Below are 24,680 nucleotides of genomic sequence, written 5' to 3'. Positions count from 1 at the left end.
GTGATTTTGCAGTGACATTGCAAAATCACTGAGGTAAGACATTGACGTGAGTGGCAAAGAAGAGGCACAATGTTATGAGACTGATTTGAAAGGAGCCTTCAAAAAGGCATTTTGATGTCCCAGTATGTACAGGACATTGTGCGAGGACTAAAAGAGTCTAACAGGTGTAAGGCATGATTGTGATTTTTGAAAGTCTTAAGAAAAGGACTTAACAAATATATGCAAAAATTATGAACAAGTCAATGAAAAATCTTAAACAAGTAGTATGATATCTGATAGGACTGGAGAGTAATAGGCTCTGATGTGTTTGGGAGATGTGCACCAATCAGATTCATTGATCAATGGAATCTTAGTGGAATCTTAGTGTTAGAAGAAACCTTGGAAGGCTGTTAGTCTAGTTTCTCACTCATTGGTGTAATTTTCTTTACTGTGGCCCTGACGAGTAGTTATGAGGCCTCTACACCAGTATTTCCTAGCATGAGTCACTCTCTTACAAGGCTATATGTTCTTCTGTTGTCTAGTTCATCCTTGTATTGACTCCAAATTTTCCTCCACATGATTTCCTCTATAAAATTGAATTCTTTTCTACATAGAAATCCTTTAAATATTTGAAGTTATATCTTAATTTAAAAATTATTTTTAGTATTTTTATCATGGAAACTTTCAAATAAGAGCAGAGAGAATAGTAGGGGACTATAGGTAACCATAACATACTGTACATTTCAGAATACTAGAAGAAAAGATTGTGAAAGTTTTACCATAAATGATGTTTGAGGAGGTAGATATATTTAACCTGATTTAAACTTTACATAGTGTATACATGCATCAAAATGTCATGTTACCTACTTCAATAATTATAATGTTTATTTCTATGTACTAATTAAAAAATAAATGTAATTAGAAAAGCTTTAAAGAAAAGCATAGAGAATAGTATAATGAACCCACGGGCCATCACCCAACTTAACAGTAATTCCTTGATAGCCAATATCAGTGAGTTTTTTTTTAATTTGTTCTAATTGGTTATACATGATAGCAGAATGCATTTCGATTCATTGTACATAAATGGAACAAAACTTTTCCTAGTTGTACACAACACGTGTAGTAGTCCTACATGTACCTCGGGTAATGAAGTTCATCTCATTCCACCATCTTTCCTATCCCTATGCCCTCTCGCCTGTCCTACCTCCCCTTTGCCCAATCAAAGTTCCTCCATTCTTTCCATGCCCCTTGCCACCCACCTCACCCCCATTATGGGTCAGCATCCACTTTCAGAGAGAACATACAGTTTTTGGTTTTTGGGATTGGCTTACTTCCCTTAGCCTGATATTCCCATTCACCCGCAGATGCCATAATTTTTTTCTCTTTTAATGCTATAAGTAACATTTCATTTTGTATATGTACCACAGTTTCTTTATCCATTCATCTGTTGAAGAGTTGTTTCCACAAAACTATGGAATGCTTCACAAATGTGGGTGTCATCCTTGCTCAGGGACCATGCTATTTTTTTCTGTATTGTCCCAATTTTAGTATATGTGCTGCCAAAGCAATCACACTCTGAGTTTTAACAAATGTAGATACCTATGTAAAAACTACCATAATCAAGATATAGAACAGTTTTTTCACTAGAAAAGGGGTTTCCTTGGGATCCTTCCCAGTGAGTTCCTTCACCACCTGTTCCAGGCAACCACTGATAACTTTTTTTTTAAATAATAGATTCATTTTTCCTACAGTACTATTTCATATGTATGCCCCTATAAGTGGACTCATATCTAGGAGTGCAATTGCCTCCTACGTCTAATGTATGTTTTTATCTTATGTGATACTGTCAAGCCATGCTAATAAATGACCACAATCATTTTATACTTCCACCAGCAATTCAGGAGACTTCCACTTGACTTCATCTTCACTAGCACTTGGGCCATTCTAGTGGGTATGTCTTTGTGAGTTTATTTCCTGATAATTAATGATATTGAGTGAACTTTTTTTTTGAGATAGGGTCTCACTAACTTGCTTAGGCTCTTGATAAGTTGCCAGCCTCAAACTTGGGATCCTCCTACCTCAACCTTCTGAGCTGCTGGGATTACAGACATGTGCCATCATGCCTGGATCAAATACTTCTTCATGAGCTTGTTGACCATACTGTTTTTGTATGTCAACTCTCTCTGACTAGCTGGAATCCAGACTTCTCCCAGCTCAGTGCCAACTGTGGGATTGGTTAGCTTATAGTTGTTCTTGGCCCTCGCAGGTACTGCTTAGAATGTAGCCCCAAACTGAAGACCACCTCCATGCAGATTTCTGGAACTCTCTTTCTTTGTGGCTCCCATCTTTCTGGTAGTTTTCTCTACATGTTTTTGGCTGCTTAATCTCCTGGAACTCTGGTCTCTTTCTCCTCAGTGAGACTGTTAGGCCCCATTTGGGTTCCCCTTCCCAAACTGAGGTCTAGAGCCTGCCTCAAGGTAGAATGCTCACCTATTTGTTCTCCTTCTCTTAGGGGTGACAGTTGCATGTCCCTTGTGGCTTTCTATCTGAAAAATAGCTCTTTAAAAATATATTTTGACTGTGCATGGTGGCACATGCCTTAATATCCTAGTGGCTCAGGAAGCTGAGAGAGAATCATGAGTTCAAAGCCAGCCTTAGCAAAAGTGAGGTTCTAAGTAACTCAGTGAGACCCTGTCTCTAAATAAAATACAAAATGGGGCTGAGAATGGGGATGTGGCTCAGTGATCAAGTGCTCCTGAGTTCAATCCCTGGTACCAAATATATATATATATATATATATATATTCTCCAACTTTCTGGTTGCTTTCAGTGGGAGAACAAGTCTCATATAAGTTAATTGATTTCTCCTTTTGTTGTAACTTTTTGCAATAATTGAAAAAAATATGTTTGTGGGACTTCTAGGATATATTGTAGTTTTGGTGAATAAATGACATCCCCCTGGTACAACAATTTAACCTGTTTTCTCTATTGCCTTTTTTTTTTTTTTTTTTTTTGGTGGTGCTGGGATTGAACCTCGGGCTCCATGCATTCTAGGCAAGTGCAGAGCTAACAACCTCAGCTTCTCTCTGTTGCTTTATATTTCTTGGAAATTCATAGTCAGGTTTAGGTTCAATTCTTTTTCTTATGAAAACTTAATAGGAAATATTGCATTGACATATGCATATCCTCTCCTTTGATGTTGACTACTAGTCAACAGTGACGTTGGTGAGATTTGCTAATATATTATAGGTTGCAAAATAGCAATGGTCTGAGTTGCTGGATTTTTCTTTCTTCATTTAAAGGATGGGATGCCTACACAAATAAAAATTTGATTATTCTTTTTTTTTGGGGGGGGGGGTATTGGGAATTAAACTCAGAGGCATTTGGCTAGTGAGCCATATCCCCAGCCCTATTTTGTATTTTATTTATATACAGTGTTTCACTGAGTTGCTTAGCAATTCACTTTTGCTGAGGCTGACTTTGAACTTGCTATCCTCCCTCCTCAGCCTCCCTAGCTACTGGGATTACAAGTGTATGCCACGGCACCTGGCTATGATTGATTATTCTTTACACAGTTATTTGGTTTGTATAGTTAAGGCAGGAGATAAATATTTGATTCCTTTTCTTTATTTAAACACTTTTCAGAATAGTAAGGTATTCTAGCTTATCAAATGATACCCAAAGGGGCTTGAAATCTTTTTATTGTTTCATTGTTTTTATTTGTTGCCATAAAATTAATTAGTTCTTTCATATATTTAAGTTTTTGTGTTAAATAAATTTTTTAAATTATAAAAACCAGGTTATCTAAAAGAAAAGAATGATCCAGAGGGATTCTAGCCAGGTGTTAGACAATGTGATGATATAGGGCCTGTTACAAACTGGAAAATTTAAAGTATGCTCAATTTAAAGTATTTAGATTCAGGCTGGGGTTGTGGTTCAGTGGTAGAGCGCTTGCCTAGCATGCATGAGGCACAGGGTTAGGGTTAGGGTTAGGGTTAGGGTTAGATGGTTAGGGTTAGGGGTTCGATCCTTAGCACCATATAAAAACAAAATAATGTGTCCACCTGAAACTAAAGATACATAAATAAATTTTTTTAAAAAGTATTTAGATTCATTATACTTGAAAACACTGCAAGTGAACAAAAAATATGAGACTGTCAGTATCCTTTCTCTTGAAGAAACTATTGGAAAATATTGAGGAGGTGGATTTCTGACGAGGAGGTTGGTTTAGAATTGCCATGATTCTTTGTGACTGTTTTGTTATAAATTTAAGGTTTCCCATTTCTTCTAATTTGTCTGTTTCAGCTGTTTACTACATTGCCTGATGAGTATCAACCTGGGCCTGATTTTTATGGACTACCATGGGAGCCTGTAGTTTTCACTGTTTTCTTTGGATTGGTATCCTTTGTCATTTTCTTTTGGAGAACTGTTCTTGTTGTGAGTAAATTAACTTACTTATACCTTAGCACATAAGCACAAGGATTATCTTATATAGTCACTGCCCCCCCACTTTTTTTTCCTTTTCAGTTGCTAAAACACAAATTAGTGGTTTAAGTCAAACTAACCTTATAAAATAATTTAGTGTGGGTGCAGTTGGTAGAACTGGTAATTCTTACAGCCATCCTGACCAGTAGTTTCATACGTATCATAAGTCTTAAAAGTGGGATAAAAGATGGGATAGGTTAGATAAATATCCTTTTATGTAGCATATATGTCTAGTAATCTATATTAAAGAAATAACTATGCTTTGAAGATTTTGGTAATGTTTTTCAGTGGAACAGTGTATTAGATTGAAGACTTAGCACAACATAATTCATTTAGGGGATATTGTATGTTCGCTTAATGGAATAGTAGGCAGATTTATCTATTTCAAACTTTGAGGTACAGAAAATGCTCACAATTAAATGTGAAGTGGAAAAAAAAGCAGAAACTAAGATTTAAATGTTGATGAACTGTATGTTAATATAAACACATATAAACAGGGGGAAATGCTACAAAGAAATACAGTAATATGGGAAAAAGGAGATAAGATAATTTTTCCAGTCTTTTATATATATTTTTCCCAGATTTTATGATTTGATCATATGTTCAGAAAATACCTTTTTATTTGGAAGTATAGATTATGTGTTGTACAAAAATCCATTAAATGTTTTGTTCATTAAGTCTTTTTTTTCTGAGCAGAATTAGTCTATCTCTGTGTATGTGTGTACATACATGTATAAGCGTATATATATAAGCTTATACATACATATGTTTGTACTGTAGGTCATTCTGTTTCATAGTTATTTAACATAATTGGAAGAAAATTATTTTAGGTAAATGGACTTTGCATATGAAAAGCCTAACAGTTAAAGAGGCCAAAAGCATTGGATACAAATCTTTTCAAATCTGAGTGTTCTTTTTTTGATTTCTTAATTATATCAGACATATCATTGTTAAGATAAGTTTCCTCTCCTTGTACAATTGAGTGTAAGATCTCTTAAAAAGCATTCCCTTCTTAAATAGAAGAATCGTTTGCCTGGATTCCTGTGAGGAATTTTCACAGTTCAATCTCATTGAACTTTTTCTCAGCTAAAAGGAAAAAGGAAATAGAAGGGTAAAGAGAAGGGAAAAACATGAAAACCCTTTATATTTCTCTCTTGTTTCTTTCATTTCAAGAAAGAAACAATACCTGTTTCTCTTTTCACTAGGTTATGTGGGATCTGGTTCCTAGCTGTTGCTCCTCAGTTTCAGCATTTGACTTTGGAGCTTTAGTCTCTTCCTTAGATGACCACTTTTATGCTACTTCCCATTTTCTTCTGTTGTCATTTTGAGTAAAAGGTTAGCAAGGCTATGACATTAAAGAAATGCCATTTCTTTCTGTGTTGGAGTTTTCTGAATGCAATTTCCTATTACGAAGATCCCATGGATGATCCATGGACACATCTGAGTATTCCATCACCATTTATAACATTTGAAAGGACAAGTATATGCTAAGTTACAAAGAAATTTAGTGATGTTTTTAAAAAAATTTCTGCTTAGGTTTTATTATCAGGCAGTTTTTTGCTGTCTTTAGGAAATGATTGTTTTTGTCCTTTCCAGAATATGTTAATTGTCATTTCTCTTGTTGCTTGTGCATTTTCTTCTAGCAGTCTTCCCTTTCAGATTTCTTGCTATATATTTAGTGGTTTGTAGAAACAAGATGATGTAGCCTATTAGTTTCTAAATTCAGCCAATAGCCAAATTTAAATTGGAGTTCTAAGATGTTTTCTGGTGAGTGAAGGTGGCATATCTTAGTACAAAGATTATGCCTTTAATATTGTTTCCTCAAATTACTTTTGAATAGTCATTGTTTCTAGACTTTATCCTGGTTATTTAGAATTCTCAAGTAAATGATTTTGAGTACACACACACACACACACATACACACACACATATTTACTGTGAAATAAGGTACATATCTTAGTGTTTTTATGTCAGAGCCTATTTATGAAATATAACTACCAATTAAATTTAAAATGCTTGTTAACCTTTACTTATTTTTAATCCTATAAATTTATTATTCTGAACCAGAATGTTATTAAATTCTCACTTGGTTATGATTCTGACTGTTGTTTTAGGAATGCTGTTTCTATTGAGCAGATGTTTGACATCAAATTTAATCTTTTTTCTCTCTTCTAGGTAAAAGATAGAGTATATCAAGGTAAATTTTTAGGTTTCTTAAACTTGTATTGTATTGGTGTTTGATGTGTGTTTTATGTATGTTAGAAGTAGATACAGTGACTTTTAATGTCTATTACTTTTTTTACCTCCTGAAAATTTTACTATTCCTAGGTTGCTAGCATGGATAACTGAGTAGATGATGATGGTTCCAACACTGAGATAGGAGATAAAGAGGAGGAACAAATTGTGGATAGGGAGATGATAAGTTTTAATTTGGGGCAGATTAACTTTGAATATTGATGTAATGCAGATGTATTACATTTGAAGAGTATTTCTATGCTAATGATTTAATCATGCATTAAGTAATTGAATAGATAATTTAAAGAATGGTAATGTGAATCAGTATGCTTTCATTTCTGTTTTTCTTTGCAAAGAATTAAATGATTCCATTTTCTGAAAAGAAAGTGTTTTGAGAAGGGAGGAATATCAAGCTACAACACTTTACTGTATTTCCCATCTGTGAAATAAGCTTAAATTGAAATATCATTTTGGATGGGAAGGGTACCTGGGATTGAACTCTGGGGCACTCTACTGAGCCACATCCCAAACCCCCTATATTTAGAGACCAAGTCTCACTTAGTTGCTTAGTGTTTCGCTCTTGCTGAGGCTGGCTTTGAACTTGGGATCCTTCTAGCTCAGCCTCCTGAGCCACTGGGATTACAGGTGTGCACCACCGCGCCCAGCAAAATATCATTGTTTTTATATTTTTCTTAAATTTTAATAATTTTATACTCTAATTGCTAATAAGCATAGATTGCTCTTTAAAAGCATAATAGTTATGCTAAGAAGTATTTCCTCATAGTACCATATAACATGTCTTTGCTTTTAGTAGATTGAGTAATTGGATTTCATTTAGTGATTGTAATAATCTTGTGTATTTCCCCCTTTTAGTCACTGAACAGCAAATTGCCCAAAAGATAATCAATTTCATGAAAGAGGATGAAGAACTGATACAGAAATTTTCAAAGTATGAAGAGAAGGTATAATTATTTTTTTGTTTCTTTCTCCCTTGGTTCTAGCTTGAATCATTTCTACCTGTTTTAATTTAAAAATCATATTTTAAAGTTTTTACTTCATTATTTCCTACAAATCATCCAAATTCTAAGCAGTCATATGTATTAAGTACTGCTTTCTTCTGGAAAGGGTCACTTGTCTGGAAGTAACTTGTATAGAGCACTATAATTTGTGTATCTTAATTCTGAATGCTTTATTTACATAGATAAAGGAATCAGAGACACAGATCCAAGAAACCATGAAACAAAATATGATTCTTTCTGATGAAGCAACTAAATATAAGGTAAAAATCCCTTCTTTGGGGGGAATTACATTCTAAACTCAAAAGTAAGTGTAATGAGTGAGTAATCTTGACACCTTTTTTCCCAGGATAAAATAAAGCTTCTTGAAAAAGCTAAAGAATTTCTGGATGAGAGAGCTAAAAGTCTTCATGTTATGTTAGAATCTGAAAGAGAACAGAATGCTAAGAATCACGACTTGGTAAGAGTTTTGCTGCTAAGTGTTGCTTTAATTTGGCTTTTTAAATATTTTGTAAAATTGGTTAAGTTGAACTTAGTCCAGCTGTTAACTAAAGTAAGATTAGGAGTCAAGGAAGTTGAACCCACATCTGTGCCCATTTTGTGGAACTTTTAACTACTGATACAACAAATTATTTTTATGGGCCTAGGAAATATTTTTATTCTCAATCTTGGATAATTTTCATATTGCTTTGCTCTGCCCTTGGAAACATGCAGATCAACTAAAAAACTATTGTCCAATTGAACAGTATTTGTTTACTTTTTACTTGAAAGAGTAATGAATTAATCAATTTTCTGTACTTTAAAAAAATTTTACTTACATATTTCATTTTCAATTTCTATAAGTTTCTGTAATTACATAAAAGTTGCAAAAGATAGTAGAGAGTGTGTTCTGAAATATCCTACCCCCAAGTAAGCTTGATCACCTAGCTGAGGTAGTATTTATCAGATTTCTTCACTGTAAAAATTCTTTCCAATCCTTTTCATATTATATTCTTTGGAAGTTACCATGCACAGCCCACAGTTAAAGTATGAAGAGTTACGAGCTCAGGATGCAGCTCATGGTAGAGCACTTGCCTAGCATGCATGAGGCCCAGGATTCAATCCCAGGCATTGCAAACAAAGATTGGGGAGTTATGTCCACTTTCTTAAGGAGCGAATATCTTTATAAATTTTTGGGAATTCTTCTGTATGTGAGATTAGTCTATTCTCTCTTAAATTTTATCATTTTTTTACTTCAGATAAGAAAATTTTAAAAATGATCTTGGGAAATTTTTTTCTCTATCACTAGAAAAAAAATTACTAATTTGAACTGGTTTATTTGAAACAGTAATTAATTAATTTTCTATGCTTTAAAACATTTTATTATTGCATTATGATTTTCTATACTTTGACCTTTTTTTCTGGTTATCTCATAAACAGTAAGGTTGTGGATGCCATGAAATATTTATGACTTCATTTTCCCTCATCTCTTTCAGTTCTTGATTTTTTGCTTAGTTCAAAGCTGGATCCCCTGCATTACTGAAATGTAATGGGATGGCTTGACAAATATTTTGTTGTGTTTATCTTTTTTAGTATATATATGTGTGTACACACACACACACATACACACACACGCACACATGCACACACACACACACACACACACACACACACACACACATATCACTATTTCTACTGAAATCCTAATGCATATTTTGTGTTCTGTTTTCTCCTGGCAGATAATTGAAAATAAGAAATCTATAGAGAAGCTTGAAGATGTCATTTCAGTGAATACTTCTGAATTTTCAGAGGTAAAGCTGCCAACTCTTGCTAATGGGATAGTTGGCATAATGGGATGTTAATACTACATCTTAGTTTTGTTGCGGACCAAAAATTTGAAGTGTGCTAAAATGTGCAAAAAATGAGAACTATATGATGTCTGGTTTGGGAAAGTATAACTTTGTTTTTTCTTTGGAATTAATTCACTAACTCTAGTGTTTTGCATTAGCTTCAAAATGTCTTTAATGAAGCTAAGCTTCGTGAAGAGAAGGTGAAGTTGGAATGCTGTCAGCTTCAGAAAGAAAATACCATACTTAAGACGACGAAAGAGCAGGTAAAGAAAATTTGATGTCATACATAATGTAAACTAGAGAAGTGAATATCATTATCTTGTATCTTTCTTGGATCTGTTTCTGAGGTAAGGAATATTCATGTAGGACCTTTTCTAGATATGCAAAGTTTAAACATGCTCCCTAAATTGAGTGCATATATATGTTCTCCATCTGTTTTGGATTTTTGGATTATTGCTTTTCTTATCAAATGTCAATCAGTTATTAACTTGCATAGCCTCAAAGAAACTTTTTAAACCAGAAAATTAAGTATTTTATGATCCTCTTTTGAGTAGTTACTGATTCACTGGCCAAGGGAAGATTACATGATAAGGAGTCTAAATTTAGGAGACAGTCATATGTGCCCAGCCATTCCTGCTGGAGGTAAATTATTTGAATTGGCAGCAATTTTCTGGGGAATGCAATAAACAGGGTCAACTTCCTGAGAACTCTGATGTTCTTACTGCAGCTGTGAGAGTTGGGGCCACTCTGCCCTCTTCCTTAACCAAGGTCTCAACCCCCTCAATTGAGGCAGGCCACCGAGGAGTATGGTTCTCTATTTCTTTGTCTAAGTCTTGTAGTCCTGATGTATCCAGTGCAGAAACCCCTCCCTAACCCACAGGAATTCATGTGTTTTGACTTTTCAGTTGCAGCAGGAAGTCAAAGACTGGTGTACATCACACGCTGAGCTCAGTGAACACATCAAATCATTTGAGAAGTCCCAGAAAGATTTACTTGTATTTCTTAATCACAAAGATGATACTATTAATGTAAGTTTATACTCCAAATACATGTTTCATCTCATGATTTCTCCTGAAATTTTCTGAATTAAAATCGAGAGTCTTCCAACCTTTTGCTTCTTTTCTAGACTTTGACTAATTATATCACACAGTTGAATCGGTTACAATGTGAATCTGAATCTGAGGATCAAAATAGAGAAGATGAGTCAGATGAATTAACCAACGGAGAGGTAGCAGGTAAGATCAGTCTCAGGGAGGTTGAATCCTTTTTTTGCTTTCCTGTCTTTAATTAAGTATTTATACAGATGCCACTTTTCAGCTAGCTGATTTTCTTCTTAAGCTTCAGGGTTGTAGACACATATCACTGGATCTATAGATATGTCTGTTGCATTGGCAGAGGTGGGTTGCTGGGGTATAATGTAGCAATAGGCATGTGAAGAACACTGACCTTTTCTATCCCATTGAAAACTAGTAAGTACACTGCAGCTACAATAGTCACATCCTGTACAATACTTAGAGTATTGAACATTGTACAGTAAGAGAAATTTATTTCTTATGCAGATGATAGTTGAGTTTGATACTCATCATCTCTATGGCTCTGTGGTTTTAAGGTCCACAGTCAGTCTTAAGAGTCCAGAGGTAGTTGGAACCATAAACTAAGGCTGTGAGAACAGAGTCTAGAGACTATCAGAAAGCTAGAGAGAGGGAGTGTAACAGTGTTTACTGATGAGGAAAATATTTCCAGATGTTTTCTCCCAAGTTGGATATTGCTTACATAGCAAGTATTTCAAACCACACCTGGTAGTAGATTCAGGGAGAAAATAGAGGATTGAATCTTTCTAAATAAGACACTTACTTGCCCAGGTGAAGATAGATCTGAGAGAGAAGAAAAGCTTTTATCTTACAAGAATAGCATAGATAACATTTTAGTTGTGCAAACTAGAAATTCACCTTTTTTTGTTTTGTTTTTAAGACAGACAGTACTTTTATTTATTTTTATGCTGAGGATCAAACTCAGTGCCTCACACATGCTAGGTGAGCACTCTACCACTGAGCCACAACCCCAGCCTGAAATTCACCTCTCTCTCTCTCTTTTTTTAAATCTAAGCTTGCAATTCTCTTAAAAGTCATTAGTCTAATCAGTTTAGTTATTTAATTGATTTTTTTTTCTTCTGGTGTTTGAACACAATCATTATTTAGTTTGGGGAAGTTAGGAGAATATAGAGTTAAAAGTAAGGAAAGAAAAAGCAAAAGTCTTTTGTTTTTTAGGTGATCGGAACGAGAAGATCAAAGATCAAATTAAGCAGATGATGGATGTCTCTCGGGTATAGTTCTTTGTAAGAGTCCCATAGTGCCTGTGAATTCTTCCTGTGCCTCACTTTTAAGAATACCTCTCTTTTCTGCAATTTTTAGACACAAACTACAATATCAGTAGTTGAAGAGGATCTAAAACTTTTACAACTTATGCTAAGAGCCTCGATGCCCACAAAATGTAATCTAAAAGGTGGGTTCTTTTTGAGAAGAAATTGCCATGTTGGAAAGACTTAAAATTTTATTGGAAAGATAAAGAATGGCTTCTTGCTTTCATGCTTCTTACTTTTCTTGGCACTACTCCCTCAAACAAGTTCTTAAGTCCTTGTACACATATAGAGATAAGCTGTTTTATCCTTTACAGACCAAATAAAGAAATTAGAAGGTGACTGCAATTCACTACAGTCTTCTAAAGTTGGACTGGAAGAGGAATGCAAAACTCTAAGGCAGAAAGTGGAGATTTTAAATGAACTCTACCAGAAAAATGAGATGGCACTACAAAAGTAAGATTTTCATTGTTTGTTATTGTTATCACTGTGTGAACTAATAGATAATTTTATGTTTTCTTAAGATTATTTACAATTTCTTCTAGTTGTAATAAGTAGAGATTTGTCTTTTTTCCTTTGTGTTTGTTTCCTATAAGTTGCATTTTTCTTTCCATTGTCAGTCTTAAGAGTCCTGAGGTAGTTGGAACCATAAACTAAGGCTGTGAGGACATCGTAATCAATTGTCAAATTCATATGAAGGCAGGAAGTGGTAAAATGGTATTAACAGTCACTGATGTGGAAATACCTCTCAAAGTTCTAGACCCTTTCTATGATCTCCCTATTTATTTTAATTACCTTTCATTGTGATCAGTTATGTAATTCTAATGTTTTGAACTTGTATCTCTAACTCTGGACCTTTAAAAATACTGAGTGATTTGGAATGACATGTTTTAGTAGAATAAAAACTTCAAAAAGGGATAATATTTACTTATTGATGGTACAAGTTTTGGACTTGAATATCTCAGATGTTCACACAAAATTGAACAGTGGCAAGGACCTTAGGAGTTATGATTACAGAAGTACTTGTTTGTAGAATATATTTATATATTAATCTTCTTAGTGTGGAGCTAGTTATTTTTTGAAAGTTCATTTGAAGTTTTTAATCCACAAAAATACTTGGATTCTCTAAAAATAGGTTGTGTCAGATTTTATTTGTTTGCACCTGATTTTACTCATATATATATATATATATATATATATATATATATATATATATATATATATCTTGTAAAGCAAAGACAGACCTTCTTACAGACCTAACTATTTTTAGGTATTTTGACTTCTGTTGCCTAATTAATGCATTAAATATTGAAACCTTTCCATTAACTTTTCTAAAATTCTGTGATCTCCAATCGACCTTTTTAGAATCTCAAATTTTTGTTCAGGCCAGTTCTAAATTCCTGGCCTGTTTCAAAGAAACATTTCTCATTTTATCACTTTTTTTTTTTAAAAGAACACTTGTTTTCTCTGTCCCTACTAGTAATCTGAATGACCTAAATGGCAATTAATTTTTTTGTAATGCAGTTAAATTGTAGCACTATTTTTCTCAACTCCTCCAAAATTCATTCAGTCATCATCTGTGGTTTTTACTCTTTTTACTGATCCCCAGGTACTATGTTAGTTCATGCCTGTGTCATCTTTTCTGTTTCTAACCTAGATCATCTGTCTTCATTCTACATTTTTTATATTTGTATATAACTTATTTCAAATTCTTAGTAGTTTTCTCTATAGCCGCTTGAGTGGACTTTCTAAAATATAAGTCTGTCCATGTCAATATGTGCGTGTGGTTTATGAAGAATTTGCTTTCTATTTGATGACCTGTTCTTTTTTTCTTCCTTGTATCTTTTTAATAGTTTAAATATTTTTAATTATTTTCCTCATCCCCTGTATAAGCTTGATGTAATCATAAATTATAATGGAATTATAATTATATAATTATAATTTTATTCATCTTCTCATAATTTAAAGGCCATGGTATATATTCTGGATTTAATAAAAACCTGACATAGATTAATAGGTTTATTATTTTTTTTTATGGGCTTTAAGTAGCTCCTGAATCAGATAACTGTTGTGGCATTGTATGTTAGTACTTCATATACTGTGAACTCCACAAGACATTCATTCAATTTATACACATATTTAAAGTTTCTGTAGTTCTGCATTCTACACTGTTGGTTTCTTATTTGAAATTATTTTCATTCTATTTGAACATTGTCCTTTAATGATAGATTTGATTAGTGTATCAAAGGTAATACAAGGATAAACAGAGAATAGTATTTTATTCACTAAATATTGCTACCTTTATAATCTGTATTAGGTTGACATGAACTTCATGATTAGAGTTAAAACCAGTTTCCATTTTTAAAGGATCTTTCTTTTGGCTACTGAATTTTGACTGTTACTTAGTTTTAGCAATTTAAAAATATCCAATTAATTACCATCTGTTTTAAATTTTTTTTTAAGGAGTCCATTATCATTGTTTTTTGGTCTTATCCCTCTTCTAGTTTCTGTAGTCCTTTCTCTTTTTTTAACAGTTGTATTGGGAAGTGCCTAGGTGTAGTTTTCCCCACCCCACCCACTTTTCCTCTTGCAGTTATGTTGCTTGGGACCATTAAACACTTCTTGAATTTTCGAGTCTTTTTCTAAATGTTGATTTTACCTCATTCTCTCTTCTGATTATAATAATGTATATTAGAATTTGATTTCCCCTGCCTCCTACATTCTGGATTTACTTCTTCTGGATATTTTCTTCTGACCTATGTTAAAAGCTCTAGGATTTATTTCACTTCCCAAATCTGCTGTTAAAATCATTCATTGAGTTTAGGATTTTAAAAAATTCAGGGTTTAAAATATTATTTTAGTTGTAGATGGACACAATATTTTATTGTTTATAGGATTTTTTAAGAGAGAGAGAAAGAATTTTAATATTTATTTTTTAGTTTTTGGCAGACACAACATCTTTGTTTGCATGGGGTGCTGAGGATTGAACCCGGGGCCGCACGCATGCCAGTCGAGCACGCTACCGCTTGAGCCACATCCCCAGCCCCACACAATATTTTATTTATTTTATGTGGTGTTGAGGACTGATCCCAGTGCCCCACACATGTGGGGCCTGTGCTTCACCACTGAGCCACAACCCCAGTCCTATTTCAGTACTACAGCTCAAACCCAGGACCTTGAGCCATGTGCTCTACTATTGAGCTACCTCCCCAGACTCCTTGCTCTTTCTCATAAGGGACTAGGGTCTTACTGCTTTCCAAGCTGTCTTTAATCTCATAATTCTGCCTCTGCCTCCTGAGTATCTTCGACTGTAGGTAGGTCACCACACCCAACTATTTCTTTGTTTTATAGTTTCTAATCCTTTGACAAAATTCATAATCTTTTTTTTCCTCTTTTGTGGTGCTGGGGTTTGAACCCCAGAGCCTTGTGCATGCAAGGCAGCACTCTACCAACTAAACTATATTCCCAGCCCTGAAATTCATAATCTTGACTTTACTTTTTTGACTATATAAAGCACAGTGATTTTAAAACATGTGCGGATAACCCCATTAGCTGGTTTCCTTTTCTGTGGGATTTTTTCTCACAGAATTTTGTCTTATGGAGTGCCTGGTCAGTTTTGATTGGCCAACATTGTTGTGATAATTATAGATGAAATTTGAGGACTAAGACGAAGTTATCTTCTTATAGAAAAGTGTTGAGGTTACTTGAGTAAGATTGTCACTTTAAACTTAGTCAGCAATTAAGATAATTAAAAAATGACTTGTCTTTTCAATGTTTTTCAGTATTGTTCCTTTTGGATTTTTTTGCCTGTTCATCACTTAAGTGTGCAGTACTTTCTAATCTAAACTCAAAGGCTAGGGCTTTTATTAAGGGTCCCTTTATTGGTAGCCTCATTTTTTCTCTAAGCCCAGGAATTTAATGAAGGCTTGGTTCAGACTCATATCTTTGTGTTATCTTCAATAGGAGAAAAGTATCTTAAAGTGCCAGCCTTACTTGTAATTCTGAGATTCCTTTTTCTAATGGATCTTGGCCACATACATATATCTTCACTGACTTTTTAGCTTGGATCCCTTCAAACACAATTTTATATTCTTAGATGTTTTGATTGTTCTTAGTGCTCTCAGACTAACTCTTTGATAATTGGAATCAAAATTCTCTCTGTCCTTCAAGATTCAGTTTTCTCCATATTCTTTCTTAAGCCAGTGGGGAAAATTATTATATTCCTTTAGGCATCATTTATACCTGAAACAGTGAGCTCTTTTATTCTTTAGCATCTTACAAGGTAACTAGTATATTATAGCCACTCATAAAATACTTGCTGAAGAATTAAATGAGAAGCTATATAAGAATATATTATCCCCTTTTTCTATTTGGTACCAGTAATCCTTTTTTACTGTAGTTCTTCTGATTTATGGAAAATTAAGTTTCAAGTTAATTATCTTTTGAATTGGAAATATGGCTAAAGTAGTACAAAGATAGCAGAAAATAGTATTTTTTAAATCATTAAATGTGGCTACCTTTGTGTCAGTAGATGAACATCTTGAGTTTCATGATCAGAGTTAAAACTTGTCAGTAGATAATACTCTGATAGTGGGTCACTTTGGCTTCTTTTTCTGGTTGATAGACATTATCAAAACTCAGATTTGTCTTTTTGCTTAATTTACAATTCTTTTGAAATAAATATCTAAAGTGTGAAAAATGTTCTGTGGTTAATTGCATAGCTAAAAGATATATTCTAGAAGATTTTTTCTTTGACTGACTATATGGTACCAGTCTTGGATTGAGAAAAGAGTTCCTCCATGACAAAGATATACTTAGTGTCCTACCCATGGCAGAAACGAGAAAAGAATTATCCCCTGCTTTATCCTAATATGTTTAATTATGTTAGGTTGATCAGTCCTGATCTTCCACATTGAAGTAAAGTGAGTTTTTATTATCTTACACACAGGAGACTTGCCCTTGGGGCACATGTTGTTTTCACATTTATTTTATTTACTGGTAAGTAGAGAATTAAGAGGATAAGTTAGAAAATGTAAGTGATTTGCCAGAGTTTGATTTATGAAATTGCAGGTTTGAATTCCTATTTTATGTGCCTAAGCATTTTATAGAATTGTGGGAAGTGATATTCACAAAGAGAAACTTTTGATTTGATAACTGGTTTTCTTTTAGGAAACAGAGTCAAGAAGAATGTGAGAGACTAGAAAAAGAGCAGCAGCTGTCAGCTGCAGATGAAAAGGTGGTTTCCGCTGTACAGGAAGTTAAAAATTACAAGTGAGTTCAGTTTCTAAAGGAGGGTGTTAATGTCTCATGAATTAGTGTTAGCTTTCTTTTTAATTTTTTTTTTTACATTATGTAGATAGAAGAAAATAGCATGGAAGTATAAATAACGAGAGGATATGAACACATTCAATTCACACAGGAGAAAAGATAAATTTCAACTTAACAAATGAAAAATGTTAACAAAAATTTACTTGTACCCAATGGGCAAGACCATAGGGAACTTGGTCAATGCAAACAGTTCTGGGGGTTTTGTATGTTGTAGTAATTCTTTAAGAAATCAGTTTGCTGTGTGTTATATCAAGACCCACAAAAGTGTGGCATTTGATAGACCTTGGAAATCTTCTATGGATATAATTTGAAAAAAAGAAAAAGTTTTAAGGAGGAAGATATTTCTAGCAGAATTACTTGAGAACACACTGATGAACAGTTAAGGAAATTATAATTTATCAATTCAGAATCTCTAGCAATTAAATGATAAAGAAGTTATTAGTATTAGGTTTTTATTTTATTTATTTATTTATTTATTTATTTTTGGTGCTTTACTACTAAGCTACATCCTTAGACCTTTTTTTCACTTTGAGACAGCGTCTCAGTTGCATAGGTTCCCACTTAATTGCTGAGACTGACCTCGAACTTGTGATCCTCCAGCCTCAGCTTCCCAATCATTGGGATTACTGGCATGTGGCATTGCACCTGGTCTGTAGTATTAGTTTTGAACACACTGGATTCATATAACTTTAGAAATGTTTTTCTTATGTATGATAAAAGTCTTTAAAAGTATAGCTGATGGAATAAAGAGAAAATGATCAGAATGTTTCAAATTTTATTCAATTGTTGTAATTCTTAGGCGGAGAATTGAAGAGATGGAAGAAGAATTACAGAAAACCGAGCGCTCATTTAAAAACCAGGTAGTAATTAATACTGTCCTGTAGTTGCAGAATTCTTTGATATCTAATACAGACAATTATAGGCTATAATAATGAATCCCTAAAAACATTTTTTTAATGTGTTGCCTTTTTCAGATTGCTATGCATGAGAAGAAAGCTCATGATAATTGGGTAAGATTTTTTTCCCCTTTTCTTTATTTTTGCATAGCCTACCGCAACTGAATTTGAATATTTTCTCTTTAATAGCTCAAAGCTCGTTCTGCAGAAAGAGCTATAGCTGAAGAGAAAAGGGAAGCTGCTAATTTGAGACAGAAGTATGTGATTTTTGGTATCTTACTGTATGTTTTATAGTGTTTTAAGGTTATGCTAGATATTATCTATGATTGCTGTTTCATAATTCAGCCCATTCTTTCTCAATATTCAAGACTACTGGAAATGACCCAAAAGATGGCAATGCGGCAAGATGAACCTGTGATTGTAAAACCAATGCCGGAGAGACCAAATTTACAAAATCCTCCTCGGAGAGGTAGGGGGCACTTTGTAAAAGGAGCTATTTTATTTCTTGGTGCAGAATGTATGTAAATTACTTTTTATTTCTGTGTGTAATGGTTATGAAATAATCTGAATGATTTGCTAAAGCGGGAGGTGTGGGGGTTGGTGTCAGGGAGAAGGCTGCCTTAAAGTAGTAACACGGCATTGTTGTCTTTAGGTCCACTGAGCCATAATGGCTCTTTTGGTCCATCCCCCGTGAGTGGTGGAGACTGTTCCCCTTCACTGACAGCAGAGCCAGCTGGGAGACCTCCTTCTGCTACTCTTAATCAAAGAGATATGCCTAGAAATGGATTTGGTGAGCATTCACATGTTGCTTTATAGTAAACTGCTTCAAGGTTTTGATTTTTTTCCCTTTTGAATATTCTAATGAAAACATAGAATTTGGGCCTGTACAATATATAGAAGATAATTTCTTACTTTATCTTAGTGAATGTTTTCTGTAAAATCTGTTCTAGAATAGAAAACATTTTTTTTTTCCCTGGAGGTCCCTGTATTGTTTTTTCTTTTAAATTTTACACTGTGAAGTGTAAACCTTTATCTTTAAATTAAATCTCTATGGTGTTCCTTTTCCACATATTATAAAAGTAGCCTTAAACTTTATGTAGCATACATATTTCCAATATGAAATACTTAGTCTTATTTCCAATTCTAAATAGGACTGTAGTCTTGGTAAGATTGGAAGTCAGGTTATACAGACTAAAGAAAAGCCAACTTACACATACTTCAAGTCTGTAGCTTAAAGTTTAGGACCAGTACGTATTAATTTGCTGTTCTATCAACCCAAGGCAGTTCTTTATTTTACTTAAGTCTCTTCATAAATTGTGATTTATGTATTGGGCAACCCATTTTTTTAAAATATTTTTAATTGTAGATGGTGTGGTGCTGAGAATCAAACCCAGTGCCTCACACATGCTAGGCAAACACTCTGCAACTGAGCTACAACCCCAGCCCCTGAGCAACCCATTTTAATGTTGCTTTCTAGTTATTGTTGAACCCTGACCTGTCCACCAGTGGTTTATTTCTTCTGAAAAATACATATAAGGGCTCTGATCTTTTTTCCCAAGGGTCAATGGATGGACCTTTACCTCGTACTCAATGGTCTTCTGAGGCATCTGGGAAACCCGTTGCCTCTGGTAAAGAGACCAAGTAATTTCAAAGAATCTGTAATTGTGGATGCAGGATTTTTATTCTCTTCATGTTAGAATAAGTCTGAATCCATTCTTTGATCTCTAACAGACCCAGGATGTGGTCCAGCTCACATGAACAGCAGCTCCAAAAGTTCTTCTCCAGCTAAGGTGACGGATGAGGGCAAGGTAAGTTCTGTAGTTACTGTGAATCACGTGGTGGTGCAGGAACATGTTGCTTTCCTACAGTACTTGCTCTTTGCTTTATCCTTCTTTGTGTTCTATTTGTACCATCCCATTTGTTTTTTAAAAAGCAAACTGTTCCCCAAGAACCTGAGACCCCCTCAGTTTCTACCATTACTTCTTTAACTGAGCATCCAGTTGGAGTAAGTACTTAGAGGTTGAGAACTGAATTGGGTTTTATTCTGTGCATTTCTGGGAAGGATATTCAGAGCATGACACTGATCTTGTTTGCTTTAAACTGCATGCAATATTGAGCTTACTTTTCTCCTTGGAAATGTGGCTTAAGTGTGTACAACTATAATGAACTACAGAAGGTGAAAAGTTATCACTCTAACTTTATATGGTGTTTTGTGTTGAATGTTCTAAGGCAAAGTAAATTCATTATAATTTATATAATTCATCATTTTTATTTTTGTTTGGAAGAATGCTATTTAAGAATTCCTCCATTTGTGCAAACCCTATTTTGAGTGATTTGAATTAGATTGGTATCAGATTTTCTGAAAGTGAAATACTGTTTCAGTGCAACAATGATAATCTGAAATGACCTCTTGAGCCAGTCCCAAGCAATGGTCTCATTTGTTCACATAAGTGCATTTTCTTGTAACTGTGTTGCTATTATATCTGGTAGGTCTTCTGCAGCTCTATAATAAAATAAATTTTTAATTGTTTAGTTTCAAACTCACTACTCATAGGAAATGATAAATCAATATCTCAAATGGTGTACAGTAAATGAAAGTAAATATTAAAGCCTTGTCTTCCTAATTTGTGTATATAGCATTGTGTTGGAAAATACTTCTCAAGTTCCAGTGTATACATATTCCAGGAATATACATCTCTGGAGCAATCTAAGGGCAGCTTAGATAAGACCCCCAAACCCCTTTGTAGTAGAAGATTTAAAAGAGAGCAAAGACCCGTTGTTATAGAGGAGTAGAGGTGGGAAAAGCATGGCTTGCAGGCAAACCTGGGATTGAGACCCTTTAATATGCAGTGTGGCCTTCAACAAATTATCATAATCCATTTGCTTTTGTTCCCTCTTACAAGACAGTCTACTTAAAGATCTCAGAGGTTGAATAATTATGAAAGACTTACTGAAGATACTCTGAATAGTAGCTATTATTACATGGGTAAAGAATGTATTTTTCATTTTATTCTGTTCATTCTTAATATGGAAGTAATGAGCTATTGTGATGAAAGGGAAGTGATGGGGAGGAGGGGGACTCCCTTTGAAATAGGTTGTAGTGAATACAGCATGACATACTGGTCAGAAATCACCTCTGTTAATAACCTCTGCCAGTCCTCTTGCCTTTCCCTTTCCTGAGCAGATATAATCACTAACAAACTGCTCCCTCTTGTGGAATCCTTCTAACTTCTGTAAGCTGTCAGTGGGAATACACAGGAGGGGTGGGTAGAGTTTTGTTGCACTGATGGTGTTCTCTGGACAGGTGCCTGTTTTGGTTTTAGCTTTTATCGGTGTTGGTACTTTGTCTTAATACATAGGAATTTTAAAACTTTTAACTTCTTTAAAATCTTAAATTGCAGGTTAATATGGCTATGAAAGGGCCCCCTCCTTTCTCAGGGGTACCCTTCATGGGCCCCCCTATGGAACCCCCGATGCGACGGCCTCCACCACCTCCCTTTTGGTATGGACCGCCATTTCAGCTCGGTGGGCCTTTTGGGCCTCGGCCAATTCCTCCACCATTTGGTATGATGATCTGAACAGTAGTGATTGACTTATAAATCACATTCATCTTTCATTTCTATTGCTTGCTAAAACAGTTGGTTGCTATCTCAGGTCTTAACAATGAAAGGATACAGCTGAGTACATTTTAACTTTTCCTCCAGTTTTTTGGGACATATGGGACACTACATAATCTTATACTGAGATAGGCAATAGCTATCTCATAGACAAGGATAAGGGGCTATATAGAGAAAAGCCAGAAATATTACTTCTGCAGATGTTTGTTGAAAATATGTTGATATGCACTGCAATAGATGAAAAGGTGGATGAGACACATGCCATAACTTAAAATTTTGTCACAGATATGAAAATCCTATAACATAAAGTTTGTAATCACCCATACTGGAATCATAGGCAGTAGGTTATAGAATATAGAAAAGGAAAAGTCAAACCCTCCTTACCTTGAGAAAAGTCAGAGGGAAGTGTTAAAGAGGAGGATTTAACAGTGACCTAATAAATGTTGCTGATTTAATTAGGTGGCTGTGGAAGGCCTTTTCCAGGAGGGCATGCACCTTGATTCTGATGGCATGTGTAAAGTCCATGCTGAAATACTTCATGAATTTTTAATGGATACAGTAATAAATAGTGGGATTTCCTTTTATCAAAATTTCTTTGATGTAGTAAAGTTCTTATTTCATAATCTATCATCTTGTCATGGTAATATAGTACTTCCAAATATAAATGGAGCTCTTGTGAGATAGAAATAATTCTGCAATTATATAGTAGGGAAAGATAAAAGATAAGCCTGGAGCTAGGTAGAGCCATGTTTAAATCCTTAATATGTTGCTTCATGGCTGGTTGGCCAGGCTATAACCTAAACTTGTTCCATTTCAGTTTGCCTCATCTGGCAAGTCAGGATGTTCACCAGTTGATGTTCTAGGCTTGGGAGAAATTAAAGACTATATTAACATACTTGAAATCACCCAAGTTCAGAAATTTCTGGGTATTTACATAACTTCCTTTTTATTTTCCAGGTCCTAGTATCCGTCCACCAATAGGCTTCAGAGAATATGCACCAGGTGTTCCACCTGGACAATGGGATTTGCCTTTTGACCCTCGTGATTTTTTTCCAGGACCTGCACCATTTAGACCTTTAGGCTCATTTGGCCCAAGAGAGTACTTCATTCCTGGTGCCCCATTACCACCTCCAACTCATCGTCCCCAAGACTATGGGCCACCACCTGCTGCAAAAGACTTAATGTCTTCAGGCTTTAAAGATGAACCTCCACCTACACCCGATTCTCAGAGTAGTGAGGGCTGTTCACAGGCCTTAAAACAGGGCCCATAAAATTAACCTCTGACACTTAGTCAGAAAGTGGACTATGAACTATTCATTGTGTTGAAGGATTATTGGCTTCAAAATATAAAAGTTTATTTTAAATGGTTTATGTTTTTAGAATGAAGCTGCCTTGGTGCAGTATACATTTGGAGCCAAAATATTTTCCCCCTAAATATCCCCCACTTAAACTAGAGTATCCTTCCAACTTTAAAATATGCAATAAGGAATACCTTTGTTTTAGTTAATGTAGCATATACAATTGCTAAATGGTTTAGAATGTCATAATTATGGACATTTCCTGTGGAAATGCTTTAAGAACATGTATTTCCAGTATCCTATTTTTAGTGTATTCCAGTTGATAACAGAGAAATGGTGTTTTATAAGCTTGATTTTTCTCTTTAAATATCTGGTCGCAGAGACTGTTACGCTAAAAATGTTTACTCAAAGATCATAAACTTCATTTTCCTTCTTGCTGAAGTTCTTTGTTGTAATAGTTCATAAAAAATTGTTTATTAATATTTCCCAAGTGTCTGTTGATTCATTGGATCGTCATGAGACTTTGTGCCATTGGGGAAGCATGTAAACTCACTCTCAGAACTGAAGATGGTGACTTGGCAGCATATTTCCTGTTGCTCACTGTTAAGGAGGCTGGACCTTGGTCAACTGTGGACTTATACAGAGGAATTTCTTTTACTTGTGAGAAGTCTTGTGGCTCTATTTTTGTAGCACATTCATGTACTTTTTTCTAACCACTGTCCATGTGAGAATGGTTTTCTGAGAATGAGTTTACATTAGTAGCAAGAGTTGTTTGACCTGAAGTTCTACTGCTTTTGCCAGTATTGCATTAAAACAGTAAAATATAGGGTGGTATGTTGTGTCTATAAAAAATAAGGAAATTTCTTTTAAAAAAAAATGTGCACACACACTCTTCTCTTTCCCATACCTTGCCACTGATTTTCAAGGAATATGATAAAAAAATTAGAAAAGTATAATCCTCTAAGAATGAATGAAACCCTAAGGCTTATAATGTCCTTAATCAGCAACTATGGGCTGAATTAAATTCTTTTTTTTTAGATACTCAAATATATTTTATTTAAAAATCAATTAAAGCAAGTCCTGAATCTGTAACTACTGTCTTTAAAACAATGTTCCTAAGAACTAGCTCTCCAGAGCTGTAATTTTAATTACAGCAATTTTAACAGTACATTTTAAGAGGTTTAAGATTTAAATAAAATTATAAAAGCCTGGTACTTTTGTTTACTGCTAGACCATATTCTTCCATTCTTTAAAGTTCTAGAAAGTAATAGGATTGTTGGAACCTAGAACATATCATTGTTCTTTTTATGTCCCCTAAGTATTCTCAAAATAGGGGCAAAAGCTTCAGTGTGAAACAAAATCTCTGTGAAACAAAATCTCTAAACTACTGAAGATGACTCAGAATCAAAAAGAATTTGAGTCCGTTAGGAAGAATTCAATCTACATAGCTTCCATTTAATATCAGAAGCAGCAGCTGTGTGTAAGAGAAAAACCATATAATACGTTATGCCATTTTTAGCCATGTAAAATAAAATTTAAGTCACAAACACCAATTTTGAATGTATCTTTCAACCTCTACAGGACACATGGCAATGCTGAAGTTACTATAACTTCTAATTTTAAAATAGCATTTAAATAAAGG

General features: G+C 34.5%; 1 protein-coding gene and 1 non-coding gene across 2 annotated transcripts in view; one reads left to right on the top strand and one right to left on the bottom strand.

Moving 5' to 3' along the window:
• LOC143386240 (transport and Golgi organization protein 1 homolog) overlaps positions 1 to 23,694 on the top strand; it is a 40,150-nt gene extending 16,456 nt beyond the window's left edge. Inside the window, exons 7-29 of the mRNA XM_077107999.1 lie at positions 4,284 to 4,415; positions 6,639 to 6,660; positions 7,572 to 7,660; positions 7,900 to 7,977; positions 8,064 to 8,174; positions 9,433 to 9,504; positions 9,702 to 9,806; positions 10,449 to 10,571; positions 10,670 to 10,778; positions 11,811 to 11,866; positions 11,955 to 12,045; positions 12,217 to 12,355; positions 17,069 to 17,170; positions 18,027 to 18,087; positions 18,202 to 18,237; positions 18,313 to 18,380; positions 18,492 to 18,592; positions 18,776 to 18,913; positions 19,683 to 19,751; positions 19,855 to 19,931; positions 20,057 to 20,128; positions 21,525 to 21,687; positions 22,698 to 23,694. Coding sequence (XP_076964114.1) covers positions 4,284 to 4,415; positions 6,639 to 6,660; positions 7,572 to 7,660; positions 7,900 to 7,977; positions 8,064 to 8,174; positions 9,433 to 9,504; positions 9,702 to 9,806; positions 10,449 to 10,571; positions 10,670 to 10,778; positions 11,811 to 11,866; positions 11,955 to 12,045; positions 12,217 to 12,355; positions 17,069 to 17,170; positions 18,027 to 18,087; positions 18,202 to 18,237; positions 18,313 to 18,380; positions 18,492 to 18,592; positions 18,776 to 18,913; positions 19,683 to 19,751; positions 19,855 to 19,931; positions 20,057 to 20,128; positions 21,525 to 21,687; positions 22,698 to 23,011 — 2,328 coding nt within the window. The 3' untranslated portion in view covers positions 23,012 to 23,694. The remainder of the gene's footprint in view (positions 1 to 4,283; positions 4,416 to 6,638; positions 6,661 to 7,571; positions 7,661 to 7,899; positions 7,978 to 8,063; positions 8,175 to 9,432; positions 9,505 to 9,701; positions 9,807 to 10,448; positions 10,572 to 10,669; positions 10,779 to 11,810; positions 11,867 to 11,954; positions 12,046 to 12,216; positions 12,356 to 17,068; positions 17,171 to 18,026; positions 18,088 to 18,201; positions 18,238 to 18,312; positions 18,381 to 18,491; positions 18,593 to 18,775; positions 18,914 to 19,682; positions 19,752 to 19,854; positions 19,932 to 20,056; positions 20,129 to 21,524; positions 21,688 to 22,697) is intronic.
• On the bottom strand, positions 1,445 to 1,551 carry LOC143386255 (U6 spliceosomal RNA). Its single transcript, XR_013089559.1, has one exon. It is a non-coding gene; the product is annotated as a U6 spliceosomal RNA (small nuclear RNA).
• Positions 23,695 to 24,680: the final 986 nt, after the last annotated feature.

The sequence above is a fragment of the Callospermophilus lateralis genome, unplaced genomic scaffold (assembly GCF_048772815.1).
Source record: "Callospermophilus lateralis isolate mCalLat2 unplaced genomic scaffold, mCalLat2.hap1 Scaffold_107, whole genome shotgun sequence".
NCBI lineage: Eukaryota > Metazoa > Chordata > Mammalia > Rodentia > Sciuridae > Callospermophilus > Callospermophilus lateralis.
This window is presented reverse-complemented; position numbering and strand designations above follow the sequence as displayed.